This window comes from Babylonia areolata, chromosome 18 (assembly GCF_041734735.1).
Source record: "Babylonia areolata isolate BAREFJ2019XMU chromosome 18, ASM4173473v1, whole genome shotgun sequence".
In the NCBI taxonomy this organism is placed as follows: domain Eukaryota; kingdom Metazoa; phylum Mollusca; class Gastropoda; order Neogastropoda; family Buccinidae; genus Babylonia; species Babylonia areolata.
In genome coordinates, this window is record NC_134893.1 from 62,381,937 (window position 1) to 62,406,017 (window position 24,081).

The window sequence follows — 24,081 nt, forward strand, 5'->3', positions numbered from 1 at the left end:
TTGATTTTGAAATTTCAGTAATGTTTTGTTAACAGGTGCATTGAAATAAATCTTCAAGGTTATACCTAAACTGCAGCAAAAAGCACTTGCTAAAAGAATTTGGCTTTGGTCCTTTTGCTTCTCTTAGTAGAGGACAAAATACTTCTTACAATCCTGAATAGGGGTGACCTTATCTCTAGGTGGGGAGGTACATCTCCTCCCCATCACCTCCTCTCCCATTTGTTTTTGTGCATGTTTTAGTAGCATCTTTGATGTTTTTCCTATTTCTGTATTTTTAGTGTGTGTGTGTGTGTGTGTGTGTGCACATGCATGTGCTCACCATGTGAGCTTTATATGAGGAAGGTCTTATATATATACATATGCATGTGCGTTATTATTATTATCATAAACTTTCTTCCTGTCACTTTTCATGACAGATTTATTAATTTATTTTGTATCTGTCATCCTCCCCCAAGTAAGAGAAATAAGCTCACAAACACAGATATTCTTTGACCAATTCTCTGACTTTCTTGAATACTGTGACACTGTCTTGTTATCTGCGGTGACTTCAGTACCCACTTTGATATCATTAATGATCCCAGCACCACAAAGCTCTGTGATTTACTGGATATGTTTGGTTTCTATCAGTCTGTAACAAAACCCACTCACAAACATAGACATTGTTCTCAACATGACACTATACCGACCGACGGATAACATTTTACGTTCAGCTCACCTTTCACATCACCTGCAATCTGACCACATCACAGTTTCTTTTCACTTAGACATTCCAAAGCCAGTTCTTAAACCTGAAACATTTCACTAATGGCCCAGCAATTAAATGGACAAAATAGCATTCAAACACAGTCTCAAAGAACATTTTCATTCAAGACTTCAGTTCCAAACTATAACACCACACTAACATTTATTCTGGACAAGCATGCTCCCTTTTGCTGGCGTATTGTCCGACATCATGTGTCAGGTCAGATAGATATATCTGCTACTGGTAACCTGGATCCCAGTACTACCTGTCACAGAGTCGAATTGCTGGTGACAAAACCAGCACCCCCACCAGTCCTCTCAGGAGGATGGTGAGGAGGGTGGCTAGACACCTTGGTGAAATTAAATGACCCATCAAAGGGCGCCAGCTCTGGAGAGCTACCTGCGGCCACCTAGCTAAGGGAGTAAACCCTGACAGAAAATTCGGTGTGGGGCCCCTAAGGCGGTTGGATGGCAAACTTTGTCACTTTACGGCAGCTCCTGTGGCCACGTTGGCACCAAAACGTAACAGCCTTGCTATTCCTTTGGATCTGTCAGCAAGGTGGAGAGGGGGGACAAGCTGCATGGGCAACAGCCTGTCTTCCATATTACATTGCCCAGGCTTATATCCGTCCATCCATCCACAAACACCTTGCACCTACAACCTGGAGAGGACACTCCAGCTTCGCTACTAACACTAGCGTCGGAACAACACGTGAAGCAACAGTTACCGGTTATAAGTTAGCGCTCAGTTGGCATAGAGCCAACGCCAGGGGTTGCTTCTGACAGTGGGAGGGGCCTCGCGTCCCACTGGATAGCTACCGCCCGCCCAAGCTGGGCAGCCCCCAGCCAGTTAGGTGCTGTCCCGCCACGACATGCCTTCTTCTGTGGGTGTATGAAGATTAGGAGAATATCCGACAAGCAGGTTGTTAATTTCCGCACCAGGCAAAAAGAAAACTTCAAGAAACGGATCAACAATGAAACTGGCCTGTTGGAATGTCCGGACAATGATGCCTGGGCTCTCCCAAGATCTGCAAGACATCAGCGACGCCAGAAAGACGGCCGTCATAAACAGTGAGCTGAAGAGACTAAATGTGGATATTGCCACTCTGCAGGAAACACGGCTGGCTGACTCAGGAACACTAAAGGAGAGGGACTACGCCTTCTTCTGGCAAGGAAAGAGCTCTGATGCCCCAAGAGAGTATGGAGTAGGCTTTGCAGTCAGGAACAGCCTGCTGAACATGATCGAACCAGGCAGTGGCGGTTCAGAACGACTATTGACTCTCCGCCTCAACACCTCTGAAGGCTATGTCACTCTTGTCAGCGCATATGCTCCAACACTGTCCGCCTCTCCAGATGCCAAGGATGAGTTCTACGAAAATCTCACATCAACCATAAGGAACATCCCCAGAACAGAACAACTTGTTCTCCTGGGCGACTTCAATGCCAGAGCGGGTGCAGACAACGATTTGTGGCCCTCCTGTCTCGGTTCCTTTGGAGTGGGGAAAATGAATGAGAATGGACAGCGACTACTTGAGTTTTGTACCTGCCATGAACTGTGCATCGCCAACTCCTTCAAGACAAAGCCCCAGCACAAAGTCTCCTGGAGGCACCCGTGCTCAAAACATTGGCACCAACTGGATCTGATCCTAGTAAGACAAGCTGCCATCAAAAACCTTCTCCACACTTGCTCTTACCACAGTGCAGACTGCAACATGGACCACTCTCTGGTATGTTGCACGATCAGACTGCAACCAAAGAAGTTCCACTGCTCAAAGAAACAAGGGAACTCTCGCATTGACGTCAGCAAGATGTCTCAGCCAGACCTTGTAGAACAGTTCGCAGAGGCCTTTGAGAGAGAATTCGATGCATTGCAGCCCAGAGACTCTGCCACAGAAAGATGGGAAATGCTACGAGACACTATGCACTGCATTGCTATGGCCACCTTTGGGAAGAAAACCGTGAAGTCCCACAACTGGTTTGAGGCCAAATCATCAGAGATGACTCCCAGTATTGAGGTCAAGCGCGCTGCACTCACTGAGTACAAACGGTCACCCAGTGAGAAGAACCTGCAAATCCTCAGGGCCGCCAGGAGTAAAGTTCAGTTTAACGCCAGGCGATGTGCAAATGAGTACTGGACAGAGCTCAGCGAAGAGATACAGAATGCTGCTGAAAGAGGCAACATCCGAGGGATGTATGATGGTATCAAGAAGGCACTGGGACCAACACAGAGCAAGACTGCCTCCCCTCAAATCCTCCACTGGGGAAGTAATCAATGATCCTAGCCAGCAGATGGAGAGATGGGGAGATCACGACTCCGACCTCTACTCCACAGAAAACATGGTGTCCAACTCAGCCCTCGATGCCATCAAGTGCATGCCGGTAATAGAAGAACTTGACGCAGAGCCAACTGAGGACGAACTCAGCAAGGCCATTAACAGCCTGACATCAGGCAAGGCACTTGGCAGTGACGGAATTCCCCCAGCCCTCATTAAACACTGCAAGACTACTCTTCTGCATCCTCTGCACACAGTCCTCTGTCAGTGCTGGAATGAGGGAGCTGTACCGCAGGACATGAGGGATGCCAAGATTATCACCCTCTACAAAAACAAGGATGAAAGGAGCGACTGCAACAACAACTGAGGCATCTCACTTCTCAGCATTGTAGGCAAAGTCTACGCTCAGGTCCTCCTAATTTGCCTGCAGAAACTGGCTGAACGCGTTTACCCGGAATCACAGTGCAGTTTCCGAGCAGAGAGATCCACGGTAGACATGATCTTCTCCCTTCGCCAAATCCAGGAAAAGTGCAGAGAGCAGAGGATGCCCCTGTATGTCACATTCATTGACCTCACCAAGGCCTTTGACCTAGTCAGCAGAGACAGCCATTTCAGGGCTCTTCGAAAGATTGGCTGCCCCCCCCAAACTGCACAGCTTGAATGAGTCCTTCCTCTCCAACATGAAAGGGACGGTGCAGTTTAATGGTAACCTCTCCAAGCCCTTTGACGTACGCAGAGGTGTCAAACAAGGCTGTGTCCTCACCCCCACCCTATCTGGAATCTTCTTTGCTCTTCTCCGGAGACATGCATTCAGCACAGCGCAAGAAGGGATCTACCTGTGGACCAGATCAGATGGCAGGCTCTTCAGTCTCGCCCGCCTCAGAGCAAGGACAAAAGTCCGCGTATGGCTCTTTGCCGACGATGCCGCAGTTGTGACTCACACCCAGCGGGACTTGCAGTCACTAATGGACCGCTTCTCCCAGGCCTGCAAAGATTTTGGTCTGACCATCAGTCTCAAGAAGACAAATGTCCTAGGCCAAGACACGCCATCTCCACCAGCCATTACCATTGATGACTATCAGCTTGTAGCCATCCATCAATTCACTTACCTTGGGTCCACCATCACCAACAACCTCTCCCTTGACACCGAGATCGACAAGAGGATCGGGAAGGCAGCCACAATGTTAGTCCGCCTCACACAAAGAGTGTGGACAAATCCCAAGCTGACCACGAAGACAAGGATGGCTGTATACAACGCCTGCGTCCTCAGCACCTTGTTGTATGGCAGTGAGGCGTGGACCACACATGCTCGTCAGGAGAAAAGGCTCAATACCTTCCACTTGAGAAGCCTACGGCGCATACTTGGCATCTCCTGGCAAGACAAGGTGACAAACACCGAAGTCCTGACTAGTGCTGGCCTCCCAACCATGTATACCATGCTGAGACAGCATCGGCTGCGCTGGCTGGGCCACATTCGCCGCATAGAAGATGGTCGCATCCCAAAAGACATCCTTTATGGAGAGCTCGCCACGGGGCAGAGAAGCATCTGCCGCCCACAGCTGAGATACAAAGATGTTTGCAAATGTGACATGAAGGCACTTGAGATCAACACTGAGTCCTGGGAGGGCCTTGCAGATGACCGCAACAGATGGAGAAGCACTCTCAAAAATCAGCTACGGATTGGTGAGGACAAACTATCGGCTGCTGCAGCAGAAAAGCGAGCTCGCAGAAATGGGATGGCAGCCGACAGACCAGCATCAGCTTTCACATGTGATCGCTCATGACCGAAGGAGGCCTACTAATGTCCGACATAGGAAAGCAACCCCTTGGTTCAGTGATGTTGCCATGCAGTTCTGTCTGCTGAAACATCAATATCATCACGCAGAGAGACGATGGCTGAAATCCAAATTAACTGTCCACAATAGAAATATTTGAAACTATCAAACGGAAAACAGCAGATTTTGTAGACAATGCTAAAATGGCTTTCTACTCCACTATACTGGCCGGCTCAACTTGTAAGCAAATATTCTGAAATTTCTACACTATGCCATGTGATTTTTATTTTTATTTTTCAGGGAAAATTTGTACTATAACTTCAGTAAGATCCCACTTCCCACCTCCTGACCATTCGCTCTCTACAGCCATCAGTATGCTACCGTACTCTAGTACTCTCTTTGAATCATTTGCACCTGCTTCTGAACAGTTTGTTTTGGAAATTTTCAATAAAACTGTTCTTAAATCATCCAAACTTGATCCAATCCCTACAGAACTCTTGTATGAATATTTGGATATTCTTCTCCCAGTTATTACAAACATCATTAACACTTCTCTGACCTCAGACACTATTCCCTGTGATCTTAAGACTGCCATTGTAAAGACCCATTTAAAGAAACCATCTCTTGACAAATGCCAACTAAAGAACTGCAGACCTGTCTCAAATCTATCTTTTCCTATCCCAAATTAGGGGAAAAGTAGTTCTTCAACAACTTGTTTCACATTTTCAAAGCAACAACCTCTGTAACTCTTTCCAGTCAGCCTATCGAACAGGACACAGCACTGAAACTGCTCTCTTGTGAGTGGTGAATGAACTGCTTGCAGCTATGGATGAAGACAAAATTTCTGTTCTGATCTTGTTAGATCTTTCCGCAGCATTTGACGTTATTGATCACCAAATTCTCTTTTCATGGTTAGAAACTGTACTTTTGGCATTTGTTCTACAGCACTCAAATGGTTCATATCTTATTTGGCAAACAGGAAACAGTTTGTGTCTGTCAACAATTTCACATCCTACCCAGCCCCTCTTCTTTTTGTTGTCCTACAAGGCTCAGTTCTTGGCCCTATTTTATTTGTAATGTATACCACCTCTCTGTCTGATATGATCCAGAACCACACTGTTGCTCATGTTGTTTGCATATGACATTCAGATTTTTAAAAAAATCATTCCCACCAGAGAATGCACAAGAACTTCTGCTTGTTCTGGAAAAATGCACCCATGATATAGAATGCTGGAAGAACAATAACTTAATGTCAATTTTTTTTTCAATTCCTAACCTGTCTTTTTCTTGTACTCTTCCATCCTCAGTTAAGGTGGTTCCCATGATATCCCATTCACAAGTAATGCAAAAAACTTTGGATTCATCATTGATTCTGAACTTTGTATGAAAGATCATGTGATAAAATGTCTGTCAAACTGCCTTTTATGAGCTCAAACGAATTAGTTCAATCAAAAGATACCTTACAGATGATGCAACAAAAACACTGGTCACCTTTCCAGATTAGATTGCTGTAATTCGTTATTGATAGGTTTGCATTCTTCTGTCATAGAACCTCTACAGAAAATCCAAAACTCAGCTGCTCGTCTCATCTTGAAAGCCTGTGGTAGACAACCATGCACTTCTCTTCTACATAAGTTACACTGGCTTCCAGTATCTGAAAGAATCAAATTTAAAACAGCTTGTTTATGTTTCAATTCATTGAATGGTTCTGCACCATCATAGCATTCTGACCTAGTCAAAATTTACACTCCATCCTGCCCAGGCTTGCATTCTTCATCTGACACATGCATGTTCGAAGTCCCATGGTCTCTGAACATTTATACACTAAGGTCCATTATTTTGGAAATCTCAACCCCAGAACATCAGACACTACTCCACTATAAATCTTTCAATTATAATCTTAAAGCATACTTGTTCAAACAATGTTTTAGACTGTAAATCATTCTCTCCCCAAACCATCTTTAAATGTGTGCGTGTTTATGTGAGGGTTGGGGTGTTGGGATGAGGTGGTAGGTGTGTGTGAGTTGTAATTGTTTTTTTTTTTACACTTTTTCATATTAATTTTAGCAAGTTTGTATTTAGGCATTTTATTATGTGGGTGAGGTGAAAGAGCTATGTGAGTCATAGTTTTTGTGAATTTTGTATCTTAACTTTTTACTATGGGAGTGAGTTGAGAGAGCTGCCTGAGCCCTAAGTGATGTTACACTGTTTTTAAATGGTTAGCGAGTTTGTATCTAATCTTAAATTTTTTTTTTCCAGTTTCTTCTTTATGATAGATGTATTGTTAAAGGCGTTTGGAGCTGCAGAGTCAGCACTATACAAATGTACATAATTTTCAATATTATTATTATTATTATCATTATTAAGTACAAGAGTGGAAAGGCCTTCAAGACTCACTTGTGATAAGCACTTTATCCAATAAAGGAATCATGAGAAGGAAAAAAGAAGAAAAAAGTTGTTAAAAAATGTGTTCTGTATTGAATATTATGAAGCTAGAAAAAAAGGGTGTTGGATAGGTATTGAACCATGGAAGTAACACTTGGAAACCAGAAGATTTACCACAAGGCCAAAAGTGTATCTGACCACTGTAATCCAGAATTAATATTTAAACTTTTAGTTTTTTTAGCACAATAAATTCATCACTAGTTTTGGGGTGATAACATGATTTAAATCATGTTTATTTTGATAAATCTCGATTATTTAAGAATATCTGTAAGTTTGTGGTAAAGGAAGCGTTACCATTGCCTCAGGCACACCACAAAATGTTGCTGTTTTCTCCAGATCTGCTCAGACTGGCTAACACTAGGGCTACTGAAACTGAGAAAGCTCTGCCTGTTGAATCAATTTAAAAAAAAAAATTATGTTCATTCTAGTTAATTTAGTTTCCACTTTAAAATATTCATTTGCAGTAAACACATCAGTGGTCTCCACCACTGGCATATGGATTACTGCAATCTGATACTCATGGATCTTCCAGCTGATCAAATCAGTCATTTGCAGAAAGTTCAGAACGGTTCGTCTTAACTTGTTACGTGGGATTTTAAGCTTGAGCATGTGACACCTTTGCTCAAAGAGCTGCACTGGCTTCCAGTTAGATTCCACATTCAGTTCAAAATTGCCATGCTCGCATACTGCTTTTTGATTGCACCTTCCCACAGTATCTCTCTTTGTCACTTACTGTTTATCACTCTTCCTGGTCACTTTGATCTTCAGCTGAAAGGTTACTGCGGGTGCCAAACTCTAAACTGAAAACGTTTGGTCACTGATCATTTTTTTTTTTTTTTGCTGCCCCATCATCTGCATCGTTTCAGTGGCATTACTCCCACGCCGCTCATTTAGATTCCCCCATACACGGCCACACCCGGGTTCGTCCGTTGCAGTTCCAGCGTCGGCAGTCCACAGGGAACCATCGATGTTAGGTCGCCTGGAGGCCACACACCAGAGGAGACCCTGCACTGCTGCTGAGTCACTTCGGTGGTGTTCAGTGGTGCCTGTTCTGATTTTACGTACTTAGGACACCACCTACTAAGCCCCCTACTAACGACAATAATGGCTTAGTCGCGGAGCCAGACTGAGTGAGCGTCCCTCCCAGAGTGGAGACCGCCACCACGTCCCTCAAACAACAGCCCCCGACGAATCCGCCGATACTGACGACATTGACAGGACTCACCCCAAGCACAGAAGTGGAGGGGTATCGAAACTGAGGTCACCATGAGAGCAGGGCATGAAAGGCCACAGACTTTGAGACTATTTTGTTTATATTGATGACGATGAAGGAGGAGGAGGATGACGATGATGATGACGATGTTGCTATGGAGGTCCATTTTGGTTTGGGACTGCGTGACAAGGCTGTACTCTATGCTTCCTGTCATAATGATATCCCGGCGTTAACCAGGCCCGAGAGATACAGACACTTGCAGTGTTGGTCAAGTAATTAGAGCAACACACCCAAAGACGCATCCTTGAAGTGGATGACACTCGACTGTGTGGTCCCAGTCTCCCCATTTAAGCCCACAGCACACTCAACTCTGGGTAGGAGCCGGCCACGGGCCGAAAAACCCACCTCCGCTGGGATTCGAACCCACGTCCTCCCAGCCGTCAGTCCGCGACGCTAACCACTTCGCCACGGCGGCTGGTGTCACTGATCATTTAGTTTCCCAGCCCCAGTTGTCTGGAACTCACTGTCTGCTGACCTGCAAAAGGCCCCTTCCCTAGACTTTTTTCTCTTGCATTTGAGTAACAGTCTAATCTGATTTGCTGTTATATGAGGCATGTACTACTTTTTCCAGTGGTGTGTGTGTGTGTGTGTGTGTTTGTGCGTGAATGATTGTGTGTATGATTGTGTTTTATGTGTGTTTTGCATGTGTACCTGCATGTGTGTGTATGTGTGAGTGCATGTGTGTGTGAGTGTGTGCTCTGCATGTTGCTAGGATGGTGATTATTTCTTTGTGGTTGATTCTTTTTCTTGGTGATTGTTGCTTCTCTTTTGTTACATGTAATTTGTGGATTGCAGTGAGTGATTGGTTGTTATTTGAATTTTCTTGATTATTGCTGTTTTTTTCTTGTTGTATGTAATTTGTGAAGCACCTTGAGCTTCCACGTGAGGGAACAGCACTGTAGAAGAGCACTTCATTGTTATTATTATTGTTGTTCTGTCCAGAATATGTATTTCTTTTCAGTTAATTGTGAACAAAAAAAAATGATGCATGCAGTCTTTAAATACAAACGAACACTCAGGCAACTAACTGGGAAGAGCCCAATATATTTTCTGGATTCAGGGCCTCAACGAAATAAATCATTTGTGATTCTGAAATACGTCTCATCCCGGAAGACTTATAACTTATAATTGGTGTGAGTGGGAATATTTTTTTCACTATGTTTATTCAGAATTTGGTATTGACAGACAGAGTATTTCCAGAGAAAATAAATTTGTCAAAGTTTACCACAGACACACAGACACAGACAACTGAACACTGGGTTATTACATAGACTCACTTTATTTATACAAGTGAGTCAAAAATGGTCTGGAATTATATGCACAAACCTTAACCTGACTTACTTTTCGTCCAGATCTTGACAGTTACAGTAGTGGACTTGTACATCTTCTTGACCATGAGGTGAGTAATAATTTTCAATCATGTATTATTCTTCGTTTTGATAAATGCTACTTGCACATAATTTATTCTTTCAAACTTAAAAAAAAAAGAAAAAGCAAATTTCAGTCTGCACACAAAGACAGTTTGCAGGAAGCATCCTTTTAATTCCTATCACACTCTTCTCTGTCTGCGTATGTGTGTGTGTTTTATCTCAAACACAATAGTAAACAAAATGTAAATTGTAAATCTTAAAAGAAACCTATAGCCCTTCTGAAAGTGGGTGTCAATGAAGAAATTGTTTTCACTGTGGGAGAAATGCACGCAACAGCTGGATTGTTAGAATGTGGACTTACATTCTGAAGGTCCTTGGCTTGATGGTTCGATAACAGTCTTGGCACATATTGGATAAAAGTGGAAATAAGTTTTTGTGATCTCCATTGTCATATGTGCAGACCTGTTAGTGCCTTTATCCCTTTGCCATGTTACAAACACAAACATTACTAATCCTGTGCATAATCCATGTCAGCATTCATTGGCTTATGAACATACTTGGCATGCATAACTCTGTATGACCACCATACTGGCAGGATAAGATTGGTCATACACATAAATGCTTTCTCATGTATATATACAGTTAAACATTGGAATTGCAGCCTGCGACTTCAAGACTTTGAAACTGTATTGGCTTCAAATTGAAGAATTTGGGATGCGCAAATGGTTTTAAAGTGACATTCAGTCATCAGCCACTCCAGATCTAAAAATCCCCCCCACCCCCCCACCCCCCAAAAAAAAATAATGGCAACTCGCACATGCATTTTCACCGCTCCCTCCCCCCCTTCCTTTCTGCACACACACACACACACACTCAGATATATATATATATATATATATGCACGCACACATACCTTTCACATAAATTGATACAAAATGCAATAGCAAGACCACCACAGAACTGGTGCACTCATCCCGATTTATCTAATATTACTCACAGAGAGAGAAAGGCAGTGATAAGATATCAATTTTGTGAAAACAGTACTAAATTCTATACACCATCACAACACAATTTACAGCAACAACCATGATGTTAAAGAAAAAGAAATGAGTGAATGCAATGAAACAAATATAAAGCTGTCTTAGATGATTTCACATATCATGATTACTTGCAGCTCATCATCCATGAACATGATTCTTTTCAGTTGTAACTCAGTCATGAAAAGATATACTGTACTATTCATGACATGAATCCTCCTTCACATACACACACATGTGTGCGCGCATGCACGCGCACACACACACATTCTTTACAACAAAAAAGATATGATGATAATAATAATAACAATAGTGATAATACCAAAGCACAGCAGTACATTGCTCTGAATCCTGACTGCTCTTATATTTTCAGAAAATAAAGACAATAACAACAACAATAACAACAATGATAAGATAATTATAACAGCAGCAACAACAATAATAGTAATGAATGATAATAATGATGATAATGATAATAATAATGATGATGATGATAATAATAATAATGATCATAATGATAATAAGAGAGGCTAGACCTTCAAGACTCACTCGTGATACACTATCCAGTTGAAAAAAAGAAAAAGAGAGGCAAGGCCTTCAAGACTCACTTGTGATTGACACTGTATCCAGTTAAAGAAAGAAGAAGAAAAAGTGAAAATGTGTTCTGTATTTAATAATATAAAGCTTTGGGGGAAAAAAAAGGAAACAATAAAGAGTATGTTAGCAGGTTTGAACCAAGCACAGTCAGTTGGAGAATAAGTATACTTACAGCACTGAAGCATGCCTACCAATGATGTTTTAACCCCACCATGTAGGCAGCCATACTCTGTTTTGGGGGGCTTGTGTCGATTCAAAATCAGTTCTGCAATCTGTCAAATCAGGTTGTACAAACATTAATTATAACACATCATTTTTGAAATAAGATTTTTGAATCACTGTATTCAAATGAAAGGAACTTACATTGAAATGTGTTGGATTCCTTCACACAGTGGGCTTATTTCTAATGAACCTGCAGATCATCTTGCATAACTAAAAACGCTTTAAATGCAATTGAACTTCCTCTTCGTTTATCATTATCTGAAATGTGTAATATTGTTGAAAGAAATAGGCTAAATTCCTTTCTGTCTTTTGAAGTTAACACTTCTGCCTTATTAAATGCTAACAGAACTGGCAGGGCTGTTAAGAGCATGGCATTTTGGTTATTACTAGATGCCGCATATACAAAATATTGTGAACATACTGGATGCATTTGCAAGGGTCGTTTAATGGTTGAGCACGTTTTAACATGCTGTTTAGAAATGAAACCTTTTTTGCCTCCAGAAATTATTGAACACGTGTTGCCAGTTTCAGATTTTTTTTGGCGGTGGGTTTCAAAATGTTCTTTATAAACCAGTTCAGTGCCAGAGAATCTTGTAAAAAAAAGAAGTGCTCTCCCCTTGCCAGGGAATTTTGAGGTTCAGGGGTAATAAATCACAAAAAATTCTAGCACAAAAGCTATGGGTGATACAGAAAGAAAGTAAATGTTTTTTGTGAAGGAAAATGGGTGTAGATTCTGCTTCTGGGCTCTTTTACCCAGTTAGGTTGATTGTAGATAATTGTTCTGGCGTGTGAGGTCAAGATAATTTTTGTGCAACAAAAAAGTCTATTTCCACCTCTACATGATAACATCCATAAAGAAAAGAAACAAAATACAGCTAGAAATAGCATGCCTATTGTCAGATTATACCTGTAGAAGAAATTAAAACAAGCTGTAAGTTTATAAAAACAAACCACAGGTCGTGCAGACATGTAAGTAAATCACTGTCCCAACAATGACAAAGGTGGGTAAAGTCAACGTAAATGGTCAATCACTGTCTCAGAAACTGAGCTGGCAAGCTTTTTGACAGCTAAGAGCGTTCAGGAGTGAGAGGGTGAAGGTTTTTTTTTATGACAGTCACTCCTTTCAAGTTGCACTGGGCTGATTAAAGTGTCTGCTGTGCATCCGGCTTGCCACCTCTTCAAACAAGTCAACTATCTGATTCAGCGAAAAAAAAGCATGAAAAACAAAAAGTACGTGTTTCATGTCCAGTGCAGGTTGCACCCTGCGTTTCGTGAAAATTGTGGAGCATTGGTGGTTGTTGATCCTACAGTCTGCATTGAAATGTGAGCACACTCATTCCTAAAAGCAACTCTGGCTGACATTCGACCTATCGTCTTACATCTCTCCCTCTCCTCCCCTTCTTCCAACGCTCGCTGCACATATTCTGTCAGTCATAGCCACTTGTTCAGAAATGTTGTCTGATTGGATAGATGGACTGAATTACCATCAAATGGGCTGTCAGTTTCGTCACTGTCATTAGTCACCTTCATTTTCAAACCAATCGTCAGAGAAGAGAGATCCTTCATTGCGAAAGCTGTCCATAACCACAAGCAGAGCTTTCAGAATTGTGTAAATCTGCTGACTGTGATCACCTCCTTTACCGGACACAGTTTTCAATGCCTTTTTTTGCACATGATGCAGCCCCCTTTTCCACGCGCGTATCACATGGTCAGTTAGCAAATTATTATCCAGTAGAAAGGGGTCTTCTACCTAATGAATGTTCATTTAAATAGTATTTTTATAATCCAGACACATCAAACTAACTGTTCAGTCTGTTTATGTGAACTGAACCAAACTCCAATGAAGAAAAAGTTGGAACATATGCAGGACGTCAGTGGATGTCTTATAGGCACTGTGGCAATACTTTTTGTAGGACATCAGCTGACGTCCTGTAGGCACTCTACTGGTTAAAGTTAGCTAGTTATATGTTAAATAGTCCAGTTGGTTGTTTATTGTAGGTCCCCACATCATCCATTTTTCAAATGATAATCAGAAGTATTGCATACAATATTTGATTATTGATCAAATTTCTGTCATAATCCTGCTTCCCCTATTCCCCCCCTCTCAGACACACCCTTCCAATATTACGGTTTTTTTTCTTTCTCCAATCACTGACACTCACCCTCTCCATTTTACATTTTGTACTTTAATTTTTTCACATTCTCTTCTCTCGTGTCTTCAGTTTCAACATTAGATGTGAATGCCACACCTGGTCATAGGCTTTAGTTGTATCGAAAAAAGTTGCAAGCAAACATTTTTGTCTTGCAAACTGGTGCTTGACTTGAGTGGTTAATTTTACTAAATGATCAATAGTAGATCTGTTGTTGTTTTTTTTAAACCTGCTTGATTCACAGGGATGACATTATTCTTTTCACAGTAGTAGATGAGTCTGTTTAACATTATTATTTCTAGCAACTTACAGACATGAGAAGTGAGTGCTATAGGTCTGTAACTGCCAATGTGTGTTTTTGGCTTGCCCTGTTTGTGGATTGGAACTATTATTGACTCTTTCCAGATTTTAGGGAGAACATCAATGCCCCAACATAGTTTGAATATATTTAGAAGAATGTTGATCCATTTATCTGGTAGGTCCTTAATCATTTCATTAGAAATTGCATTAATTCTCACTGATGTTTTCTTATTTGAAATGGCATAGACTGCATCTTTTATTTCTTGGTGTGTTAGTGGAGCATTAAGGTAATGTTATCAGGAATAGGATCATTATAAAGTTAAGATTTTTCTTCTTTTTCTCTGAGTGCTTTCTGTGTCTGTGATAGTCCATCTAGTCTGCTTACCTTAGAAAACAAGTTGACAAATGCTTCAGCCTTTTCTGATGTCGAAGTGAATTTTGTTGTTTCCTAAAGTGACAGGATATTCTGGGAGTTTTATCCAATTCTTCATGATATTTAATTGATTCCACACTTTTTTAGTATCTTTATAGTCTGAGATTTCAGTGTTACAAAATGTAGTCCAGTATGTTTTCTTGGCTTGTTCTATTATTTTATTACATTTTAATTGGCGTGGTTCATAGCCTTGTGGTTCTGAGTCAATACTTTCCTTCTATATATTCTGAATGAATGCTTTTTCTTATTGACTGCTCTGTCACAGTCTGCATTCCACCAAACATTGCCTAAGTGGTTACAGTTTTTATGCTTGTATTCAGTTTAGCAATAGATGCATTGGCAGCATTTAGAAAATTGTTGCAAAATGTGTTGTGTATTTTATCAATATTATCTTTGGTAGATACTGTTAAATCTAGATAATTTAGAATATTTGTGAAAGTGACCCGATCTGCCTTTTTGTAGTTGTACTTTGGGATGGTATCCTGGATAGTATTTTCTAATTGAATTTTTCCATTAATCGTGATGGATATTGGAATATGGTTACTTCCTAATTTATCATCATGAGTTTTCCATGAACATGATAGGTTGGGTGAAGTCAGTGTTAAATCTAAAGCTGTTGGTCGATGAGTGGGTGCGTCAGGAATTCTGGTGCATGAGCCATCATTAAGTAATCTTAGTGATGAATCCACTATATTTTCTGTAAGCCTGTTACTGGTCATGACAGTACAATCATTTTCCCCAAAAGAAGAATGTGCATTAAAATCACCACCAATTATCCACTTTTCACATTGATCTTTGACTGTTTTCAACCAGTCAGTGTTACTATCATCTGGTCCTTCTGGTAAGTAGACCAATGCACAGTTGACAATAATTGAATCAGAAAACTTGATAGTGGTGGCACATGATCAAATATTTTTTGAAACAGGTGACTATATGATACAATATAGCAGCCTGATATGGTTATGAATAGCGGTGATGATCTTTGCATCAGGTTGTTCTTGATCAATGATTGGTGGGTAGTAGAACTGATTCAGCTTTGGGAGGTTATTCTTTTTGACATTCAGAGTGCTGAAGCAGGAGGACATGATACTCATTTGATGCAAGGTCTTGTCATGAATAGTCAATGTTTGTGGACAGTGATCTGCAGTTCCATTGCATTATTTTGATATTGTTCTTTAAGAACATTGTCAAAATGATGTAAATAAATGACATTAATAATATGTGAGCAGCTAAATTAACTATAATAAAAGGAAGATAAAAAGAAAGAAAAGCTGTTGTTTATATTTAAATACTTAATAATCATTAAGAGTGTCAAAGTGATTCTCTCACAAAGCGAGTTAGATGATGGATTCTGGAATACAGTTAGCACAGTTGATCTGACTTGCTTTTGTTATTGTAAAAGTAAACTACTGCAAGTTTAAGATTTTGTGAACTTTCTATTTGTTTAACTTATGTTTCCTTTCAACCTGTTTTTGACCAGTTTATCTAGGCTTGGCAGCTCAACACCAATAATTTTATCAGCATGTCTAACCACTATGTCAGGTCTGTATCTGTCATCTGCAGTACAGCCAAATAACCACATAAGGAAGTTGAAGGTTTGTACACTCTCAATACTTACTCAATAAAGCAAGCATAAAATGTTATCATTAACTCTGAACTGTTTCAGCTTCTTAAGGAAGTATAGTCTTGAATGGGACTTGCTGACAACTTTGCCTATGTTGGCACTGACATTAGTGCCTAAGTATTTGTATTTGTATTTCTTTTTATCACAACAGATTTCTCTGTGTGAAATTCGGGCTGCTCTCCCCAGGGAGAGCGCGTCGCTTCACTACATTTGCGCCACCCATTTTTTTGTATTTTTTCCTGCATGCAGTTTTATTTGTTTTTCCTATCGATGTGGATTTTTCTACAGAATTTTGCCAGGAACAACCCTTTTGTTGCGGTGGGTTCTTTTACATGCGCTAAGTGCATGCTGCACACGTGACCTCGGTTTATCGTCTCATCCGAATAACTAGCGTCCAGACCACCACTCAAGGTCTAGTGGAGGGGGAGAAAATATTGGCGGCTGAACCATGATTTGAACCAGCGCGCTCAGATTCTCTCGCTTCCTAGGCGGACGCTTTACCTCTAGGCCATCACTCCATGTACTCCTCTGCATCAGTATCAGTATGAGTAGCTCAAGGAGGTGTCACTGCTTTCGGACAAATCCATATATGCAACACCACATCTGCTAAGCAGATGCCTGACCAGCAGCGTAACCCAACACACTTAGTCAGGCCATGAGACCTCTACATGGTCTACTGCTGCCTCACCCTCCTCCATCCCCCTAGAGAAAGCAGAGGAAAAAAAGTGGGAGAATGCATGAAAGGCATCTGTGAAAACCCAGATTATTTTTCAGGCTCCATTATGTAAAAACAAAAAGTGTAGGAGGTGGAAACAGAAAAGAGAAGTTCACTGCAGTGCAGACGGTGGAGCAATGAAGATTCATCATAATATGGTGAGAAGAGGTTTAGGCATTGAACAAGCTTTGGTGTGAGCATTGACAGAACAATCAGATTACCTCTTGAATGTGCAGTCTTTGATTCAGATTAGAAAAAATCTATGACCTATTTTCAGAGTGTCCACCCCCCCCACCCCCCCCCACACGCACACACTTTTTACCCATGTTATGTCTTTCTACATTCAGCAGTAAAAATGCTCCAAGCTTATTTCAAAAACTTTTTTTCATGAAAATTTTATTGCAGTTTAGGCTTGAAGAGAATTTACAAATGTCTCTCTTCATTGGGTACAGGCTCACAGTCTTCATTTTTTTAGGGTTATTGTTCAATTCTGAATGATAATATTTAGCTCTATTCATATATTTGTGAATAGATCAAAATGGATGTACACAGCACCATCATCCAATTACAAATTTGAAATAGTACAACACAAATTTGGATGAGCATGCAGTGATGCATGATTTTTTTTTTAGCATCAGTGGTGAGCTGTGGCTGTTCTTGGCATGTCTGCCTCTTGCACTTATAGTGACAGTCATCTTTCACAGTTAAATTCTTACACCCTTTGTTCAGTGCTAGCCTTCAGATTACACAAAACTAAACAAGATTTTTTTCACAGGAACATCCTGAAAGAAAGTGTTCCTTTGAACCACTTGATGCTGTGGGTTTGGGTTTTTCCTACAGATTTGTATCATCCCAAAACTGCATTATCACATGTGAGCTTAAATGTCTTACCTTCTTTGTAAATGAGCAAATTAACTTTTGGGTGACATTTTCCATTCAGGACACAAGCTATTTCTTTATAAAGATGTTATCTTCCATCTAGATCTGGATCTAATGTAAATGAACTACACTTTCAAACAGGTGTTAACTCATCAGTTTCAGCAAAAAAGTAATATAACATATCTGCAAGGAGATGTACATTGCATAGTTTGACTTTTTTATGGTGAGTTATAGGGTGTTTACATTTGACAAATAAAATTATGTGAAAATCTAGCATAACCTTTGATAAGTATACTGTATTTTTCAATCTACAAGGCACTACTGTTTATAAAGCTGAATTAAAAAAAAAAAATCATGAAAAATCTTAGAAGACACACTTGTGTATTATGCACAGTCAAATTAGAATCTAGTGAAATTCAAATAAACTTTGGAAATGGCAAACCATTGCATAACAAACCTTTTGAACTTTTGTCATGGTAACTATAATGTTTTCAAGGAATGAAAATGAGGACAAGGAACAGGAGAATAGACTGCCCAGATCTAAAGTCAAACAGCACCATCTCACTCATAAAGAGAGTAAATTGTTATTGTACAGAGAGAAGCATGAGAAATCTGAATATGCAGAATCTGTCAACAATCCTCTTCTGACATGTTGGAATTCAAGGTGAAGTTTGCATAACCTTTACAGTCTCTGCTGAAGGCCAAAGTGTGTCAGGTACTTTGTCATCATTTCCAGTTGCCTCAATGATGCCTTTTTTAAGAAAAATTAAAGAAATTTTTTTAAACATTGTTCATGAAAGAATCAACTCAAAGCTCTTTAACAACTGATCATGCCAGAATTTTTTTGTTTTATTTATTTATTTATTTATTTATTTATTTATTTTATTTTCTTCATTTGGCAGCCTCTGATGATTTTTTCAGTCTGGAAAAAATACCAATCAGTTCCATTTCAGTGTCACATACTGAGTCTGTGCAATCACTTGGTCGTGTGTGTGTGTGTGTGTGTGTGTGTGTGTGTGTGTGTGTCCTTGATACATTTTCTCAGCAACTGCAAGTGGTACAGGAATGAAACTTGGTAGGTCTTGTACAGATAGGACCCTTTTAGTCATTCACTTATGATAATGTAGTAAGCATGGTGAGAGGTCAACAACGAACAGAAAAAATCCACTTATGATGATGTAGTTAGCATGGTGAGAAGTCAACAACAAACAGAAAAATTCACATTTACATTCAATTTTTATTGAAAAAAAAATTGTGGTGACTGGTCATTGTGACAGCAGGATCCCTATTGAAATCAAAGGTCGAATTTCGTGGTCACACCACAGTATTTGATTTTTTTTTTTATAGTGATAATAAGATTTTTTTTTAACAATGTAAAATGACAAAGTGTGTACAACCATCACAAAATGATTTCAGTCTTCTCTACAAACATTAGGAAAGCAGTGAAAAGAAATAGAAGTCAGTGAGGGGAGAGAGAAGGGGAGAGACACAGAGAAACAATATAGATAGATAGATAGATAGATAGATATGAGAAAGAGAGAAATGCAATGTGATTTTAATACAGTACCATTCTTCAAAGAAGAAGACTGATATTCTCACCTGACTTCTGTTTGTCACATAACTACATACAGTGGGATTTCTTACACCAGCTATATTGATGCACACAGATTGGCGAGTTAGTTATTATCATTTGAAGAAAGAGTGTGAATCAGATGGGTGTGGATGGAAATGTACTTGTGTCCAGTGGCTCCTGCAGGACTGCCCCATCAGCGGAGACATACACTGGCAGGTAGGGCTGCATCAGTGCATGGTGGGAGTGCTGCACATAGCATTGATCTGTTAGCACAGTGATGCCTACTGTACTGTGTAGAGCCTACTTGTGTACTCTGTGTAACTGTTAGAGCCTCCTGTGACTGTTTCACGCTGTGTGCTGCTGCTTTACTGTGGGAAGGGATTTGAGAGACTGGTGTTTATTGGATTAAACACGGATGCCAGTTTTCAAAGCTAAAAGAAGGCACTCATTCCCAGTAAAAGTAGAGATTCATTCTCAGATGAAATTAGTCATTTATTCCTTTCATCATCATCATCATCATAGTATTATACATTTAGGAAAACAAAGTGAATCTATTTTTTCTTTATGTTATTGTGGTGCACAGTTTTTCATTTATGTGACCTTGATTAAATGGGAAACATTGCTGTAGTAAGTACAGCACACATGTATTCCTTCAGACTGCAATGGTTGGCCCAAAGACAATAATAGTATAACACTGTGTGGAGCTGAGTTTCACATGTGTGTATGTGTCCATATGTAAGCATGTATGTGTTTGTTTATATGCATCTGTACATGTGTGTGCTTGTGTGTGTGTGTGTGTGTGTGTGTGTGTGTGTGTGTGTGTGTGCGTGCATGTGTGTGCGTGCGCGTGTCTGTGTGTGTGTGTGTGTGTGTGTGTTGATAATCAACAATTAGTTTTAAAGGTAAATGGAAAAAACAAGAAAACATGATATGTCTGATAGATTTATTTGAAACATTCTTGACATTTGCTGTTAAGGCTACAGCACAGGAAGAAAAACTGACATATTTGAAATGTGGGTAATGGAGAGGGAAGAGAAATGGGAGCAGATGGGAAGGGGTAGAGGGGCAGAGTGGGAACAGATCAAATGTCACTGTTGTCTGCATCCTTCAGACCTACTGCTTGGCCTGTTGCATCAGCACTAAAGACTACATGGTTCTTAGTGTATGCTGATATCAGAGTTCTGGAATTACCTAGTGAACTTGAATAAAGGTCAAGGTCAAAGTCTTCAAATGTCACCTCATTTCTTTGCCACTGCTTAAACAGTGATGGTAAATTCTTTATTTTCGGGCAAAGCAGTACTTATCTCAGGCTTTTTTTCTATGTGCATTTTTGTTTTCTAGCTTTTGTCACATCAGTCAAGATCAAAATAATCACGTTTGATCTGTACATGATTGTTTATTTCATATGGATATGAATGATATTTATAAACTGGCTTGTCCATGCCATTCAAGTCGATTTTATTTCAAGATGGTACATTGAATAAACAGCAACTGCTTAATTTTTTTTCTATTATGTCAAACCATCTGAAAAAAGAAAGAAGAAAAAACAATCAAGAAAAAAATCTTTAAAGAATGTTCAATGTGTGTGTGTGTGTGTGTGTGTGTGTGTGTGTGTGTGTGTGTGTGTGACTATTTGTAGTGGTGTCATCATCATCATCATCATTAATATTATCATTGTGTTTTTATATATTTTTTAACAACATTCTTTTCACAAACCAGAATGATCAGTTTCTTTGAAATATGTTTGTCTTGTTTATAACTGTATCCACGAGTTCATTTCATTACAATAACAGTTATAGTTATTTCCATCCACAGCACTGAATTATATTAGCTTAATTCAGTAGAAATTTGTTTCAAAATGGCAAGGTGCACACACACACACACACACACACACACAAAGAAGAAGAAGAAGGAAAGAAGAGTTGTTTATGTTTGTGTTGTTATTGAAAGTTGTTTTTGTGAGTGTGTAGCACTGTTGTTTAGCTCACCATGGTTTTCTTGCCTCTGTATATATCATGATTATTAAAGGAATATATTATCCATACTTAATCTGTTTTGTTTGAAAGATTGGGTCTGACAGTGATTTTTGTTTTTGGACCTTCCTCTTGGGGAGGCCATACCACTTAATCTTCTTAGTCTGTCGGGTGGCAAATGGTAACCCATAACCCAGGGAGGGGGGGGGGGGGATTTTTCATAGTGATTTTCTTGTGTGTTTTTATGTCATAAATCATAATTTACCTGTCTGCCAAGTTTAAATGACGGTATTAATGCAGGGGAAGGGTAAATATAGGATATTTTTCCTTCTTTGGGCCCTATAAATAAATAACTTTTATCAAATCAAATCAAATCAAATCAAAAACACTTTATTAATCCACATGGAAATTAAGTTGTGCAATCACAGGCTCATTGTAAACACTGGCATAAAATCATGCGCAACATAAGAAGAGATTAAAACTAGTCAAATAAGAATTCCCAATAGCTGACGATATACTAACCCCCCCACTCCACACACACACATACTCATGTTAAGACAATAGGGTATTGCACAACAATATTAACAAATGAAAACATCCAACAAAAAAAAAGGGTATAAGATTACTAAAAATGACATGCGCGCACGCACGCACACACACCCACACACACATACACACACACACACACACACACACACACACACACACACACGTTAAGACCATAAGGTATTGTACAACAATACATAAATAAAAACATCAAGGGAATAAATCGTATATATAAGTAAAATGCACACACACACACACACACACACACACACACACACACACACACACACACACACACACACACACACACACTCACACACACACAAACAACGTATGCATGCACATAACATATGTCACGCCAGTAAGACTAGAACATTAACATTAAGATACATGAAATCCAAGTAAAATAAGAAAATATTTAAAAATCACTTCCGATCACACACACACACAAATGCTTGCTTGCCCGTGCTCACCCGCTCAGTCACACATGCACGCATAATGTCTGCTCCCATACACTCATCTGCTGGTGAAGTTCAGGTGTTGCTGTGGCGAGGGGGCTTGGGGGGTGGGAGGGTTCACTTAGTGTATTGGATGTTTTGATTGTGTGCGCGAATGGCTGTAGGAATAAATGAATTAATGTATCGAGATGTTCTTGCGCGTGGAGCTCTAAACCTACCACTTATGTCTGACCTTCTGCTATTAATGTCATCATGTAGTGGGTGTCTTACGTCGGTCAAAATTGTTATTAGTCTGTCAGTCAGTTTTCTATTGTGCATGTCGCTAAAGGTGTCTTGTCTTATACCCACCACCCCACCCGCTTTCCTAATGACTTTTTCCAACCTGTCTTTGTCATGTTTGGTCAGGTTTCCCCCCCAGCACACGGCTCCGTATGTTAAAACACTACAGACAACAGATGTGTAAAACATTTGGAGCATCTGCTTGCATATATTAAAAGATTTCATTTTTCTAAGACAGTACATGCGACTGTTGCTCTTTTTAATGAGTGCAGTTGAGTTTTCATTCCAAGACAGCTTATTGTCGATTATCACACCGAGATATTTGTATGAGTCTACTTGTTCGACCACTTCATTTTTTGTGATGATTTTACTTAAAGTTGATTTCTTTTTTCTGAAGTCGATTACAAGCTCTTTGGTTTTGCCAACATTCAGCTCAAGGAAATTTTCTTCACACCAGTTCACAAACCTGTCAATTTCTCTTCGGTAGTCAGTGTCATCGTCATCAGTAATAAGTCCTGTCAGTGCGGAGTCATCTGCAAACTTAACGAGGGGACACGAATTGGTCAGACTTCTGCATTCAGCCGTATACAAGGTAAAAAGAAAAGGCGAGAGGACTGTACCTTGTGGTGCACCTGTGTTTGTGAAAGAGACAGTAGACATAAAATCATTTAATTTTACAAACTGAGGCCTTTTAGTAAGATAGTCTAAAACCCATAAAATCGTCGGAAAAGCGAGTCCCATGTGCATCAGCTTTTTTGCTAAGAGGTGAGGTTGAATTGTATTAAAAGCACTAGAAAAATCAAAGAACATCAAGCGGACACAGGTATTTGATTTGTCTAGGTGTTCATAGATTTTGTTCAAGACAAACAGTATAAAACGGCTTGAAACGGCACTATATCCACATATTTCATCCCACAGTTTATTAATTTATGCCTATAGAAAGGAATTAGAATGAGCTATTCTGTGAATGAAATTAAAATTGGATTAGTACTGTAATAGCTTGTCATGTGATCAAATGCTTCCGTGGTACTGAAAATGCTCAAACACTAGCGACCTGATTACTGGAATAATGATTTCTTTATCAGTGTGAGGTAACTGCTGGCATAATTGGGCACAATATTATAATAGATTCGTGTTATAATATGCAGTATTGCATTTAATCAGTCCAAATTACATGGTTTATGCCCCAGCCAACCGCAAGGGCCACAATGTAAATGAAGCGGGCTAATACTGAGAAATATTAAATTTGATGTGTTCGTAAAACCTGTACAAAGTTTGAAGGTTACACAAAGTTTGCAAAGAGACTGGATGATGCATTGTATGTATTAAAAATGCCAGACATGTTCTTAAATGCAAACAGTGAACATTGACGTAAGGACAGAAAGCCTAAGATAAGTAGGATACCACAACCAGAAATT

At 39.9% G+C, this 24,081-nt stretch overlaps 1 protein-coding gene across 3 annotated transcripts in view; it reads left to right on the forward strand.

Moving 5' to 3' along the window:
• LOC143292984 (protein Njmu-R1-like) overlaps positions 1-24,081 on the forward strand; it is a 145,810-nt gene that overhangs the window by 25,495 nt on the left and 96,234 nt on the right. For 2 of the 3 annotated variants that reach the window (XM_076603724.1, XM_076603726.1), the window contains exons 5-6: positions 9,849-9,906; positions 19,579-19,623. In XM_076603724.1, the coding sequence (XP_076459839.1) occupies positions 9,849-9,906; positions 19,579-19,623 (103 nt within the window). The remainder of the gene's footprint in view (positions 1-9,848; positions 9,907-19,578; positions 19,624-24,081) is intronic. The other variant, XM_076603725.1, reaches the window with a different exon arrangement.